The following is a 15254-nucleotide window of genomic DNA, read 5'->3' as shown; positions in this document are numbered from 1 at the left end:
ATACGTAGCTACCATTTACTAAATTACATAAGACTTTTTAAATACCCTCCTAAAACTGTCTGAGAAAGCTCTCAGTCCCCATTTTCAAGTTATGCTGCAGTTTGGCTAATGCTGAGTCCTCGAGTACTGAGCAAAGTATTGGAGGTGAGATAATCCACTGTCTGAGGTACTTTCTGATATCTCCCACTAGATGGAGGCAATGAGCTATGGAATCGGCAAACTGCACACTCCCATTATCTTTCCTGTCACACAAGTAATCATTTTCCTTCGTTGCAAATATCCCATTTAATGCACTCTTTTTCCTCTATTAGTGTAAATTATTATAGCTCCATCAATGGTATATTCAGAGGGGAAGTCTTCAAATCCTATGACATAGCAGCAGGTGCAGGCCATTCAGCATTTTGAGTCTTTTCTGCCGTACCACTCAGTTGTGGTGAAATGACTTCTTGCCATTCTCCCTCCATATCCTTTTATATCATTGGTACTTAGAAATCTATCAATCTCTACCTTAGCTACTCAGAGACTGAGCTTCCAAAGGCTGAGCTTCTGCAGCCCTATGTGGTAGAGAATTCCAAAGATTCAGAACCTCCTGAATTAAAATTTTATTTATCCTCAACTTTGTCATAAATGACAAATTTATTTGAATTTTGTTTTTGAATTTTTGAATTTATTTTTGAATTTTTTTTTAATTTTTGAATTGTCCCCCTGGTTCTAGACTTCCCAGTTGGCGAACATCTACCCTGTCTATCTCTTTTATGTACTTTGTCGCTTTCAGTGAGATCATCTCTCATTCTTCAAATATTTACAGACTACAGGCCTAGTTTGCCCAATCTCCCCAGCATCTTGGGACAAGTCTGATGAACCTTTGTTACACTCAATATTTTTCCTGAGACAAAGAGAAACTGCAAATAGTACTCCAGCTGCAGTCTAACCAAGCTGTTATACAACTGAAGAAAGACTTTGTTACTCCTGAACTCAAATCCTCTTGTGATAAAGGTTAACATTCCATTAGCCTTCCTACACATTAGCACTGCACATCAGCTTTCAGTGACATATTGACAGGGATACACAGATCCTTTCGAACAACTGCACTTTCTAATCTCGCATCTGTTTCTCTTACCAAAGTACATAACCTCACATTATTCCATATAATATTCCATCTGCAGTGTTCTTACCCATTTACTGTGTATACTCAAATCCTCTTCAAGTTGTGCTGCATTTTCCTCAAAGTTTTGTGTCATCTGTGAGTTTGTAAATTTAAAAGTTAGTTCCCAACCCCAAATCATTGATATACACTGTGAAAAGCTGAGGCCAAAATCCTGACCCTTGCAGAACCCCACGAGTCACTGCCTGCCAACACTGGCCTAACCCATTTCCTGTTATTTTCTGTTTTATATTTGTTTGTCAATCATTAATCAATGCCAGTACATTACTTCCTATCACATGTGCTTTAATCTTTCTAAACAACCTCCTGTGGTGAGTTCATCAAAAGCCTTCTGAATCCATGCAGTCTGCATTCTCTGACTCTCCCTTTATCAGTTCTGCTGGTAACATCCTCAAATCACTCCAACAAGTTCAATAAACACAGTTTCCCATTAGTAAATCCCAAGATAACTATGCCTAATCAGATTATTCTCCTCCAAGTGCCTATTTTATCCCATCCTTTGTCATATACTCCATCATTTTCCCTACTACTGATGTAAAGCTAACAGGTCTGTAGTTCCTTGTTTTCTTTCTTGCTTCTTTCTTAAATCGTGGGGTGACTTTTCTACCTTCCGATCCACAGGAATCATCTCAGCATCAGTAGAATATTGCAAGGTCATCAACAGTGCATCCATTACCTCAATAGCTACCTCTGTCAACACTCTGAGATGTAGAAGCTCAAGTCCAAGGGACTTATTAATCTTCAGACCTATTAATTTGTTGAACACAACCTTTTACCGATACAGATTTCCTTCAAATCCTCATTCTGTCCAGTCCCTTATATTGTGAATTCTGGGATATTTCTTGTATCTTCCTCAGTGAAGACAGACTCAAAATAATAATTTAGCGTCTCCGTCGTATCTCTGTTCCCTATTATAAATTGTCTTGACTTTGCCTGTAATGGACCTGCGCTCATCTTCACCGAGCATTTCCTTTATACATGCTTGGAGAAGCTTTTACAGAAGCTTTTGTCCCTCCCTCCCTACTGTTGAAGGCTGCCAGCATTGAAGACTGTTGCAATCCAACTATGACTAAATTAATCCGGTTTTTGTTTTGTTCCAATGTTTTCTTCAAATTCAATGATGTGCTTCTCAACAGCTGTGAGATGCTGGTCCTAACTGTGCTTCAGTAGGTAGCATTCTTCTGCTGTTACCAAGAGCTGGTTCAGTTCACATCTCACTCCGGAGGTCTGTGTTGACGCACCAATGTAGTGCTAAGGGGAAACTGAAGAAAAGCTTGGCATTCTCCCTTTCAAATAGTTGGGGGAAGGTTGTGACAATGTGACAGGAAAAGTCAACAAAGGACCCAGGGTAATTGTGGTTTCAAATCCGACCACCGCAGTTGTGGATTTTAAATTCAATTTAATAACATGGAACATAAAGCTAGTCTCAGTAAAGGCAACTGTGACAAGTCTTGTAAATTATCATTAAATTTCTTTAGAGGAAGATATATTTATCGGTCCTTACCAGGTCTGTCCTACACATAACTCCAGGCTCACCTATGGCTGACTCTTAATTACTGGGCAAATTTGGATGGGCAATAAATGCTGGGCTAGACAATGATGCCCACATCCTGTGAACAAGTGATAGTGGAGTTCAAGGTGCAATTAGTATCAGGCAACAAATTCTGTCCTTGCCAGGAAAGCCTACATCCCATTAAAGAATAAACAAGAGGGGGGAGTAAAGCGAATCTACACTTTACCGGCATTACTTTTTTAAATGTGGGATCTTGCTGTGTACCCTTGGTTCCCTACTTTGCAAAGTGACAATGCATCCAAAATGTTTTGCGATAAAGACCTTTGAAGCATCTCGCAGTCGTGAGAGGCGCTATATAAAGGCCAGCTTTCAGACACTAGATTGCAGCCACCCCTCTAGACTGGGCTGTCAGGTGGCCTATGACCTCCTGTATCGTGCATTCAGTGTGGAAGACAGACAGTGCCAAACAAATCTTTCTGAAGGAGCATGCTGGAAACACCCAGTAACGGTTGGATAATTTGAGCTGAAAATCTCTGTTGGTAAGCCTTGCATTGGAACAAACTGATTCCTGAGATGGCAGGACTGATATATGAAAAAACACTGGATCGGTTAGGACATCATTCACTGGAGTTTAAAAGAACTTGCGGGAGAATGGGGGTGTCACATGGAAACCTGTAACGTTCTGACAGGAATGGGCAGGTTAAATGCAGGAATATATTCCTGATGACCGGACAATCCAGAACGAGAACTGGGAAGGTGATGGGTCATGGTATTATCACTGGACTATTAATCAGATAATGTTCTGGGGACCCAGGTTCGATTCCTGTCACAACAGATGGTGGAATTTGAATTCAGTAATATTAAAAAAATGGGCAGGGCTCAGTGGATAGCACTGCAGCCTCACAGCACCAGGCACCCAGGTTCAATTCCACCCTCAGGCAACTCTCTGTGTGGAGTTTGCACATTCTCCCCCTGTCTGTGTGGGTTTCCTCCAGGTGCTTCAGCTTCTTCACACTGCCTGAAGATGTACAGGTTAGCTGATTGGCCATGCTATAATTGCTCCATAGTGTCCAGGGATATTTAGTTTAGGTGGGTTAGCCATGGGAAATTCAGGGTTACAGGAATAGGGTGGGGAGGTGAGTCTAGGTTGGATGCTCTTCAGAGGGTTGGTGTGGACTTGTTGGGCCAAATGGCCTGACCTGACATTGTAGGAATTCTATGGGTTCTGTTCTGAGTCACAGTTTAAGGATACAGAGTAGGTCATTTAGGACTAAGATGAGGAGAAATTTCTTCACCCAGAGTGACAAGCTTGTGGGATTCTCTTCCACATAAAGTGGTTAAAGCCAACACATTGAATGTTTTCAAAAAAGGGTTAGAAATAGATCATAGAGCTAAAAGCGGTCAAAGATATGGAGAGAAAGTGAGAACTGAGTTGGATGATCAGCCAGAATCATATTGAATAGCACAGCAGGCACGATGGGCTGAATGGCCTGCTTCTATTTTCTAGCTTTCTGTGGAAAGCACAGTTAACATTTTAGGTTAATGACCTGTCTTCAGATTAAGAGCTGTGACATGTCTAGGGCAAGTTAAGAGTCAGAGGAAGGAGGGAGAGGAGGACTGACTGAAAGTGAGAGTCTGTGATAAACCGGAAGTTGGAAAAGGCAAAAAGGCGATATCATTTTCAGTTGCCCAGCCCTGTCATCCATTTTGTCACTGGAATTGTTTCCCCGCTCTTCCTGGTTCCACCCTGCAGTGAAACATCAGACAAGGCAGTTGTGCAGTAGTAATGTCGCTGGACTAGCAGTCCAGATTTCCTTGTTATTCCTCATAGGATTTATTGGAATCTTTCGAAAGAGCAGTCTAGTTCTGTGTTTATTTGAAAGAGGGCACCTCCAATATTTTTCAGCTTTGGCGGTACGGGTTGTATTTAATGCTGCACGGCTGGTGAGGGAGAGGTGTAAAAGGAGATAATCCAGTGGGAGTTCCGCACTGCCAACAGTAGAGTGAGCATCTGGCAGCCTTGGGCTCATCGAGGCCCTGAAGTAGACAATTAATCCCCACCTTCCAGGCTGTCAGTCCACTGGCACCTGATGAAACCAGCATCAGGAGAGGCCCACGGCTAGTGCCACACACTCACACATGAGGTCTGGTCAGTCTAGTTTGGGGAAAGTGAGGTCTCCCTCCTCAATGGTTACCACTCCTTAGGCCAATAAGTAGCATCCAGACCCAGCATCTCCTCCTTGCCCCATTTCTCTTAATCCGACTCTTCCCCAGGGTGTCACATGGGATCGGACCTTGTCAAAGTGCAAGCCCCCAGAGAGGGAGGGAAGCAAGGCCTGTCCTCCACAGTTGGACGAGTGACAAGTCACAGATTTACCTAAAGGCCCATTACCCAAAACCCTGCAGAGAGATCTGAGGGAGATGAAGAGTGGAGGTCACAGTGACAAAAGGTGCAGTTGGTGATTTCATAAAATCACAGAATTGTTACAATGCAGAGGAAGGCCCATCATGCATGCAATCGTCCTGCTACCTAGCGCCTATCTCCTGCCTTTTTCCTGTTTCTCTGCAAACCCCATTTCTATACAAATAACCATCCAATGCACTCTTGAATGTCTCAACTGAACCTGTCACTACTGCAGTTTAAGGCAGTGCAATGGCTCTATTTTCTCACATCATCCCTGCCTCACATGCACGCCATTTCAAATCTATGCCTTCTCTTTCTTGTTCTTTTTATGAGTAGGAACGGTTTCTCCATATCCATTCTGTCCAGCCCGCTCATGATTTTGAAAACCTCCCTCAAATCTCCCTGAGCTGCCTTCTCTTCAAAGAGAACAGTCCCAACTTCTTCAGTCTGTGCTCATAATTGAAGTTTCTCATTCATGGAACCATTCTTATTAATCACTTCTGCACTCTCGCCAATGCATTTGTATCTTGCCTATAATGTCATGGATTCCTTGGAATAAGGAGGATACTTGCTATAAGTCCCAGAATAAGAGAGAAAAAAATTTAAAAAAGGGAAAGGGGGGAGGCCGTGAGAGATGAGGGTGAAGTGAGAGAAAGGTAAAGGAAATGGAAGACACAAGATCACAACATTTGTGAGTTAACTAATGGTTGGAAGAATTCTGAACCGAGGATTTGTAGAGATGAAGATGGATTTGAGAATCTAACAGAGGAATGTTCGGTTGGATTACAAATGAGTAATAGTTGCAGTGGGTTTTATGAAGAGTGGATGGGTCATGATTATGTTGCACAGCACAGACACCATGTAGCTCAACGTGTATGTGACCTTCCTTCCCTGACCTTCCCTCATGGCCAACTTCACTGTCCCCAGTTGTTTGTCCAATCCCCTGTTGAAAGTACAGGGAAGCCTCTGTTACCTGATGTTCTTAGAGTTGGGGGGGAGATAGTGGTAGTAGTGGTGGTGAAGCTGGCTAACCAATGGTTTCATTACACAGGTTACAAGGCAAGGCTGTATCTTGCAGCAGGTGAAGTGTCACAAGGAGCATCCAGGCAGTCAAGGGATCCCAGCACAGCAGGGCACCATGGTATAACCACCACAGACAAGAACCAGGCAGAAATCATGACCTTTAGGTGCACATTGATAAATGAACTAAGTGGTCAGCCTCAATAACAGCTGCTGCAAGTGGCACGTAGTATCTTTGTCCCAGGTACAATTCCCAAAATTGACCCAATAAATTAATAACATTAATTCTACAGACCACTGTACAAAGAACGTTAGGCAGATTTATAATACGCTGCTATTATTATTCTTTCTTGTTAAAGAGAAATGTCTTGACCAGCTTTTAAAAGAAATTTGATTGTCAGAAATTCCAGTTGGCACGGTAACTGTGCTATCAAACCGGTTTCCATTGTCTTCTCAGAATCCAGATCTCTGCAACTCAAGATTCTCCTTATCTATTTTTACTTTTGCCATGCTTTTAAATCAGTATTTTGGTTATCAACCTACTTGCCACTGGACCTAATTCTCCTTATTTATGTGTTCAAAGCTTTTTGTAATTTTGAATGCTGGTAGATGACCCCTTAACCTTCTCTATTGGAATGAGAATAATCCCAGTTTCTCCACTGTCTCTCCATGTTACTGAAATCCTTCATCTCCAGTATTGTTCCAATATATCGACCACCTCATGGTCTTTGACGATTTGATATCCTTCTTAAAGCACGGTGCCCAGAATCGGGCATTTCAGTTAGCTGCACCCTGATGAATGACTTACAAAGATTTCCAATTTCTATGCTGCTGCTTACAAAAAAAATCAAGGGTAGTGGAAGATTTTTTAAAAATCACTTATCAACTCCTGCCTCCTTTGATAAGATATTTGTACATTGAAGAGAAGGCAGGGGGTATGGAAACTGATGGAGATGAGTGTAAAACTGTTAACAAGGGGATAAACCATGAAAGGAGGTCAGGTGACATCTGTGGGTGCATACCTACTTCAGGCCAAAGGCAAAAATGAATGCTGAGCGATACAGTTACCTGGTACAAACGTGCTACAAAGGAAGAGCCCCTGGAGCTGGAATAGAGCATAGAAAAATACAGCTCAGTACAGGCCCTTCGGCCCACGATGTTGTGCCGTGGAATATTCCTAATCCAAAAATAAACTAATCTAACCTACATTCACCTCAATTCACTGCTGTCCATGTGCATGTCCAGCAGTCGCTTAAATGTCACTAATGACTCCGCTTCCACGAATACCACTGGTAAACTATTCCATGTGCTCACAACTCTCTGGGTGAAGAAACTCCTTCCGACGTCTCCTCTATACCTTCCTCCTAACACCTTAAAACTATGACCCCTCGTGGCAGTCAATCCTGCCCTGGGGAAAAGTCTCTGGCTATCGACTCTATCCATGCCTCTCATTACCTTGTACAGCTCGATCAGGTCACCTCTCTTCCTCCTTCTCCCCAGAGAGAAATGTCCGAGCTCAGTCAACCTCTCCTCGTAAGACAAGCCCTCCAGTCCAGGCAGCATCCTGGTAAACCTCCTTTGCACCATCTCCAAAGCCTCCACATCTTTCCTATAATAGGGCAACCAGAACTGGACACAATATTCCAAGTGGGGTCTCACCAGGGTTTTGTAGAGCCGCAGCATAACCTTGCAGCTCTTAAACTCGATCCCCCTGTTAATGAAAGCCAAAACACCATATGCTTTCTTAACAACCTTATCCACCTGGGTGGCAACTTTGAGGGAGCTATGCACTTGAACACCAAGATCCCGCTGTTCCTCCACACTGCCAGTAATCCTATATTCAGCATTTAAGTTCGACCTTCCAAAATGCATCACTTCGCATTTATCCAGGTTGAACTCCATCTGCCATTTCTCAGCCCAGCTCTGCATTCTGTCACTGTCTCGCTGAAGCCTGCAATAGCCCTCGATACTATCAACGGCACCTCCAACCTTTGTGTCATCAGCAAACATACTAACCCACCCCTCAACTTCCTCATCCAAGTCATTTATAAAAACTACAAAGAGCAGGGGCCCAAGAACAGAGCCCTGCGAGACACCACTCAGCACTGACCTCCAGGCAGAACACTTACCATCTACAACCACTCTCTGCCTCCCGTCAGCCAACCAATTCTGAATCCAGACAGCCAAATCACCCTGTATCCCATACCTCCTGACTTTATGAATGAGCCTGCCGTGGGGAACCTTATCAAATGCCTTGCTGAAGTCCATGTACACCACATCCACTGCTCGACCCTCGTCAACCTGTCTTGTGACTTCCTCAAAGAACTCAATAAGATTTGTAAGGCATGACCTGCCCCTCACAAAGCTATGCTGACTCCCTTTAATCACACTATGCTTTTCCAAATAGTCATAAATCCTATCCCTCAGACTTCTTTCCAAAGCCTTGCTGACCACAGACGTAAGACTGACTGGTCTGTAATTTCCAGGGATTTCCCTATTCCCTTTCTTGAAAAGAGGAACAACATTTGCCTCCCTCCAATCTTCCGGTACAACTCCCGTGGAGAGTAAGGAAGCAAAGATCTTTGCCAGCGGCTTAGCAACCTCCTTTCTCGCTTCCTGGAGCAACCTAGGATAAATCTGGTCTGGCCCTGGGGATTTATCAATCTTAATGTTTGACAAAATTTCCAGCACATCAACTTGCTCAATCTCGATCTGTTCAAGCCTGTTTTCCTGCTCCTCAAAGTTCTCATTCACAACTAGGTCCCTTTCCTTAGTGAAAACCGAATTCCTCCTTGTTTTCCTTCATGTAAGTAACAGGAAAACCTGAGGTATCGCTTTACCCAAACAGTTCAGTGGCTGGCACTTCAATTTCTGATCTCCTGTAAATCAGTAAATCCAAACCACTACGATTCTTAGTCTGGGTCAGAGTAAAATTATTATCCGGATACTTCTGTAGCAACAATTTAAACTTATACAAAGCATTTCTGATGCTCCAGAGGGTTTTCCCTTGGTTGTATGTTAGTTATTGACTGAGATGTCCTCCCTTAGCAAGGCAAGATGTCCCCCAAGGTTTAGGAATGCCCAGACATTTACACAGAGATGCAGTCACACTGGCTAAAGGCACTGTGACGCATTAAACCATGACTTCAGCACAGATGGAGACAGAGCTACAACCTGGTGAGAGACAAGTTCAAGACTGATCAATCTCTGGGACTAGAGTTTCTTGCAACTCTCCTGGATAGCCCCGGACCCTCCAGAAGTTGAAGATTAATCTCCAACAAGGAACACGCTGGGTAAAGGATGTTTGAAATTGTTCCTCTTCTCAAACAATATATTTCTACACCTTTATTTCTTGAGTGGCAGAATCTCCCGAGGTGTGTAATTGACTAGCTCTAACCTTAATTCACCAAGATAATGGGATTTGGAAGCTCTGCCATTGGCCAAAAAGTGATGGATGCCGCCTTGATGGGCAGGTCAGGTGCACAGTGAGGCAATGAGGAAGTGTGAATTCAGGGCAGGAGGCCTTGTGATGAAGTTTCCAGAAATATATTCAACCAGAGCTGGTGAGCCCAGCATGGTGGGGTTGGAAGCATGTGACAGGAGGCAAATATTTTGATATTGCATTTGAAGAAACACGGGTCACCACAGAAGGCAACCAATGAACCAAATTCCACTGTCACCCCAATTCCTGACTTCTATTTAATGATTAGTCCTAAGGGCCTCACCTGAGAGGTGACTTTGGAGGACATTGCCAGGAATTGAGGATTCCAGCCATGTGGAAAAATTGTAAACAGAGCTGTTTTCTTTTGAACAAGAGAGGGCTGAGAAGGGATTAATTCAATAGTATTTTGAAGATTCCCGACTGAGTGAACAATAAGAACCTATTAGTCGGAGAAGGGTGGTCAATCACCAGGAGATTTCAATTCAAAGTGAGTCTCGGAATGATAAGAGAACTGGAAGTATTTTCACTCAGCGAATGATGGGGTTGGGTTGGCACGGTGGAGGGAGCTCTGGACCTCTCTGTCTGAAAGGATGGTAAAGACAGGACCCATTCAAGGCAGTTGTAAAACACTTGGATCTGCACTTTGGAGTGCTGCAAGAATTGAATTCGAGCTGCTACAGACACAGAGGAAGGGCTAAAATGGCCTCTCCTGGGCTGGGACGCATTCTCACTTTCTACATGTGCTTCTCACCCACCCATCACCCTTGCAACACATGCAGCAGGTCCTCAGGTAGGGGTGAGGTTGGCGAGTATCTGAATGAGGAGCAAAATTGGGACATAGTTTTGAAAGCACATCTGCATCCACCATGTTCTTATACTCAGTGACCAGGGGAATGCACTGGATATTCACCAACATATCCCTGGAGTGACTGGATCACACAATGACTAGGGATAGAAAGGGAAAACAAGACAAAAGGTGGTTATGATTGAAAGCTTCTGTCAATGATTGATGTCTTGTCGCATTCCATCACATTTAATGGGCTATTTAATGTTCGCTGCTCATCCCACACTGTACTATACGGACAGGAGTCTCATTTTTATTCTGAGTGAAAGCACCGTTGGATGTTATTTCTTCAGTCATTTCAAAGCTTCCAAGTTGCACTGTGCTACTTTGCCAGGTCAATGTTGGGTTTGGGCCTTACCCCGCCTCTGAAATTGTTCCCTGACTCTGACTTTGTCCTGTGCAGTGGACCTCCATTGCTATGATTCTACCCTGAACTTTGGCCTGCCCCTCAGATCCTGGATCCTTGCCCCTTAACCTCAGCCCATCTTGATGTCTTTTACCATCCTCTTTTCCCAGGCCTACATCCTCCCCCTGGGCCTACCTTGGGGTCCAGACTCCACACCATTTGGGCCCAAATCACCCACTCAGACAGCATCTTTCCCCCCCTGGATCTTACTCTTCTCTCTGGGACAGCCGAACCCCTCCCAAAGGCAACACCCTCTCCCACATCCTCCCCCAGAAACCCATACCCTCCCCCTGTGGCCCACATCCAACCCTGGGGACAACACACTCTCTGGAGTCCACACACTACCCTTGGGCCCTTGACATTGCCCTTCCCTGAGTACCACATCCTCCTGTTTACAAGACCCTATCCTAGACTTTACATGCTCCTCATATTTGCAAATATGCCTGTGATCAGTACCTTTAAGTATTGACTCAGTATGTCACCAAGCGGCCCTGTGATTTGGAGTTAACTGAGGTTTACTGTTTACACTCTGGAGTATTCAGATGGGAAGATGTGTAAAAACAAACTCCCATCTAAGCTGCTGCATGCTGCATGTTTAGAGTGAGTTAACTTTTTCGTCCTTCTTTGTCTCTCTCTCTCTCTCTTTCCCCTCCTGTTAATTTTCATGCTTGCTAGTTACCCCATATGTGATGGCTACTATAGTATGGATTTGCCTGGGTAAGGAAAACCAAGCAGCGCTTTCAGTTCAGAGCTTGTATTCTTCATAATCTGCCTGCTAGGACATCGGTTACTGTACAGACTGGATCTAGCTTGATGACTGACCATCATTAGTGACCAGTCTCCTGTCCCTAGTTGCCCAGTGGTTGACTGGATGACCCATTCACAGTCACTGTACCACTACATCCAACTGTGTCTGACCCCCTTGAACTACCTGTTAAATAAAGCACCCAAAAGGCATGGGACCCAGCAACACCAGTAAAGGCAGTCTGCTGACTTTGAATGTGACCCAGTGGCTCCAGGACAAGAGACTCTGACATTGACCATATGACCCAGTGGCATCAGGACATGTGACTCAGACACTGACCATGTGACCCATTGACACTGACCATGTCACCTAGTGGCACCAGGACATGGTCCATTGACATTGAACATGTGACCCAGTGACATTGAAAGACCCAATGGTGTGTCATCACATGATTCAGTGACATCCGGATACCTGACCTCATGAGTTGTAAACAATTGACCCAGTGGCACTGAACATGTGACCCAATACTATGTGAACACATGACCCTGGGACCCTTGGATAACCTGAGCTCGTGCCTCCCACATTGCCCAGTGACGTCTGCAACCACTGAATACCCAGTGGCTAGTGCCCAGAATCTGGATACAGAATTGTGTGTGAATCTGTTTCGAACACATCCTTCAGGACATCATTTCAACCAAAAAGCAGATTCTCCTGTCAGTAATGCGATGCTGTCTGAGCTTTGTATTTGCAGGGATTCTATTGCAAGGAATATGTGCTGGTGCTGGCTATTATTCCAATGAGTATGGGCACGGGTCATTAACCAACCACATGCTTCATGATCCTTGCTTTCATATAGTCTGTCATTAATAGGGGCCTCTCAATGGCAGAACACTTCTCTACTGCTCTGCTCTCTACACCAAAGGCAGACAGGAATCCCCTGCCAGAATGAAAGGAGTGCCTTAAATTGGCCTTACAAATTATTGGGGCTGTTGTCAAAGGGGTATCCAGCAAAGGGAGTACCATTGAAACTATTGGTAAATTGAGCTAGGCATGAACTTCCAAATAATATGTCACCCCACATGTAACCCAGTGAAATACGCTGACAACATGGAGGGTAGGAAGTCTCATAAGAGCATGGCAGAGCATTGAGTTACACATCTACCTCCTGCTGTCCTGACCTTCCCCTGCTGAGAAACCATTCCCGTCTTTGGATAATTCTTCATTTCAGAAGGATTGTTGACCTCCCTGGCTGCTCTCACATCTTTAATTAAACCCATCTGTTATAACACACAGCGCATGCCTGAAGCAGATGGGACCTGAACCCAGACCTTCTGGCTTAGAGGTAGGGACATTTCTGTTACGCCACAGAGCCTGGTTTCCAACATCATGGTCCTCACTTTTGCTAAGACCATTGACTGCTTCTATTTCCACTTGACACCATACCCCTCTCTTGCCCCAAACAATCTTAACCATTGTACATGAAACCCTCCTCTGTGCCTTTGTTACCACCTGTCTCTCTGCCCCAGCATTCTCCTGGTCCGTCACCAAATTCCACTCTCCATAAACCTCAATCCTTCTGAAACTCTGCTGCCCATTGCCTACCTTGCAGCCTCTCCTCCACTGTTCCCCAGTACCTAAAAACCTAAAACTCTCGCCCTATGTTTAAATATCTTCATGGTCTTAAGCCTCCCTATCTCTGTATCTGCTCCACTTTTGCAACTCTCAGTGACCTCACAATTCCTTGAAAGTTGATTTCTCATGAGTGCCCCCCTCCCTTTACCCTATCAATAGGATCCATGCCTTTAACTCTGTACCCCCAATATACTGTTCTTCAATACCTCCACTTCTCTGTGCTTCTTTAAAGTCAATAAAGCACACCACTTCAACTGCTTACGTGGCTACTTCTTCCAGTCTGTCTGTTTCCCTGCATCCAATCTGTCCCCTTACCCTGGATGTAACATTTTAGAATTTTCATCTATGCTAAAAGTTGAACCAACATTCCCAGTCTATGATAAACCAGGTTCAAGTTGTGTATTCACACCTGTGTAGAGATTAAAGACACTTTTATGTTTTTTTGGCACCAATTCTTGGCCCACCGTTGGCCAGGGCCTCCTAGTAGATATAACAAGTCCCCAACGCATGGTCTTCTCCAAGAACTATTGTTGATATAACTGAGGCTGTGACCTTTGTGAAGCCAGCCTGTTCAATCTGGAGTTGCCAATGGAATCCTCGCATTGGGACTTGTGGCTTTCATGTTTAAAATAGATGTCACCATGGGCTTCTGCACTGGGGAGAGACACAACTGGTGGTGCATTTACCCAGAAAGTTACCACACCTCAGGCAAGGGGTTAGGTTCAGGGCAAAACAGGGCCTTCATGATGACTGCAGCCAAAACAGAAACTGAACTCACATTGTTGGGCATCACTCAGCATTACAAACCAGCTAACTGAGCTAAACCAACCTTGACTGTAGGCCCAGTGTGAAATCAGCTTCAGCTAACAACATCCTGGGAACTGGAGGAGGCCATTCAGCCCCTGAAGCTTAACCCAACATTCAGTTAGATCTTGGCTGATCGACAGTATCCTTATTCCACTTGCCTTGGATCAGCACGCCTTGTGGACTTTGATGTAATTTTCCTTTGCGTGAGCTGAGTTTGGGATTAAAAGCTGAAAAGTGCACTGAGAAAAGAAGGCTAGTGAAGCGACAAGAGACACATGAAGCATCTGGAGCTCATATTGAACTTTAGTATTTCGTGCATGTGTTGTACATTAGTCAAACTGTTTTGAAATTGCAAGGGCTGGCTTTTTTCTAAAAATGTAAGTATCTGGGGCTATCTTGATTCCTTAAGGCTTTTATTTAGCATAGAAACTGATAAAACTAATCTGATAACCCAAACCTTAACAGCACTAAAAGCCAATGATTCGACCCAGCCAGAATTTATTCTCCACATGAGCTTCCTCTGCTCTTAATCTCCTCACCAACCTCCGCATCCAGCACATCATCCTCTGCCACTTTCCCCACCCAACACCAAAGAGATATTTCCCTCCCCACCCCTATCTGCCGTTTGAAGTCACTCTGTGATTCCCTCATCCGCTGCATACTCCCTACCAACCTCACCACTCCCGGCACCTCTCCCTGCAACTGCAGGAGGTGCTAAATCTGCCCCTATACTTCCCCTCTCACCTCTATACAAGGCCCCAGACAGACTTCAAATCCGATAGGGATTCACCTGTACATTCTCCAACCTGGCCTGTTGTATCCATTTATCCTAATGTGGTCTCCTCTACATTGGCGAGAACAAGCGCAGACATGGGAACTAACTTGCGGAGCATCTGCGATCTGTATGCTATTATCAATAACGCCTTCCAGTTGCTAACTGTTTTAACTGCCCTTCCCAATCTCTGGGTGATATGCCCATCCTGGACCTTCTCTAGTGTCACAGTGAGACCACATGCAAACTGGAGGAACAGCACCTCATATTCCGCCTTGCGAGCCTCTCAAAGGTCTCAATGTGGACTTTCAAAATCTCCCCACGCTCGGCCTCATCTCATGTCCAACCCTCCCTCTCATCCCTGCCTCCTTGACCTGACACTACCTATCCATCTTTTTTCCCACCTATATGCCCCACCCTTCCCACTGATCAATCCCCACTCCCCTCCACCTGCATCCATCTATCATCATCCTAACTACCGTCCCCCAGCCCCATTACTCCACC

The 15254-nt window shown here is 44.6% G+C and overlaps 1 protein-coding gene across 7 annotated transcripts in view; it reads left to right on the top strand.

The window, feature by feature from the left end:
- The window catches only part of LOC125447480 (adhesion G protein-coupled receptor L1-like), a 518001-nt gene that overhangs the window by 474313 nt on the left and 28434 nt on the right, over positions 1–15254 (top strand). For 2 of the 7 annotated variants that reach the window (XM_059639848.1, XM_059639847.1), the window contains exon 19: positions 11470–11511. The exons of the other annotated variants lie outside the window; for them this stretch is intronic. In XM_059639848.1, the coding sequence (XP_059495831.1) occupies positions 11470–11511 (42 nt within the window). The remainder of the gene's footprint in view (positions 1–11469; positions 11512–15254) is intronic. 7 annotated transcript variants of the gene reach the window in all.

The sequence above is a fragment of the Stegostoma tigrinum genome, chromosome 35, assembly GCF_030684315.1.
Source record: "Stegostoma tigrinum isolate sSteTig4 chromosome 35, sSteTig4.hap1, whole genome shotgun sequence".
NCBI classification, from domain to species: Eukaryota; Metazoa; Chordata; class Chondrichthyes; order Orectolobiformes; family Stegostomatidae; genus Stegostoma; species Stegostoma tigrinum.
Note: the sequence above shows the minus strand (reverse complement) of the source record. Positions and strands in the feature narration are given on the sequence as shown.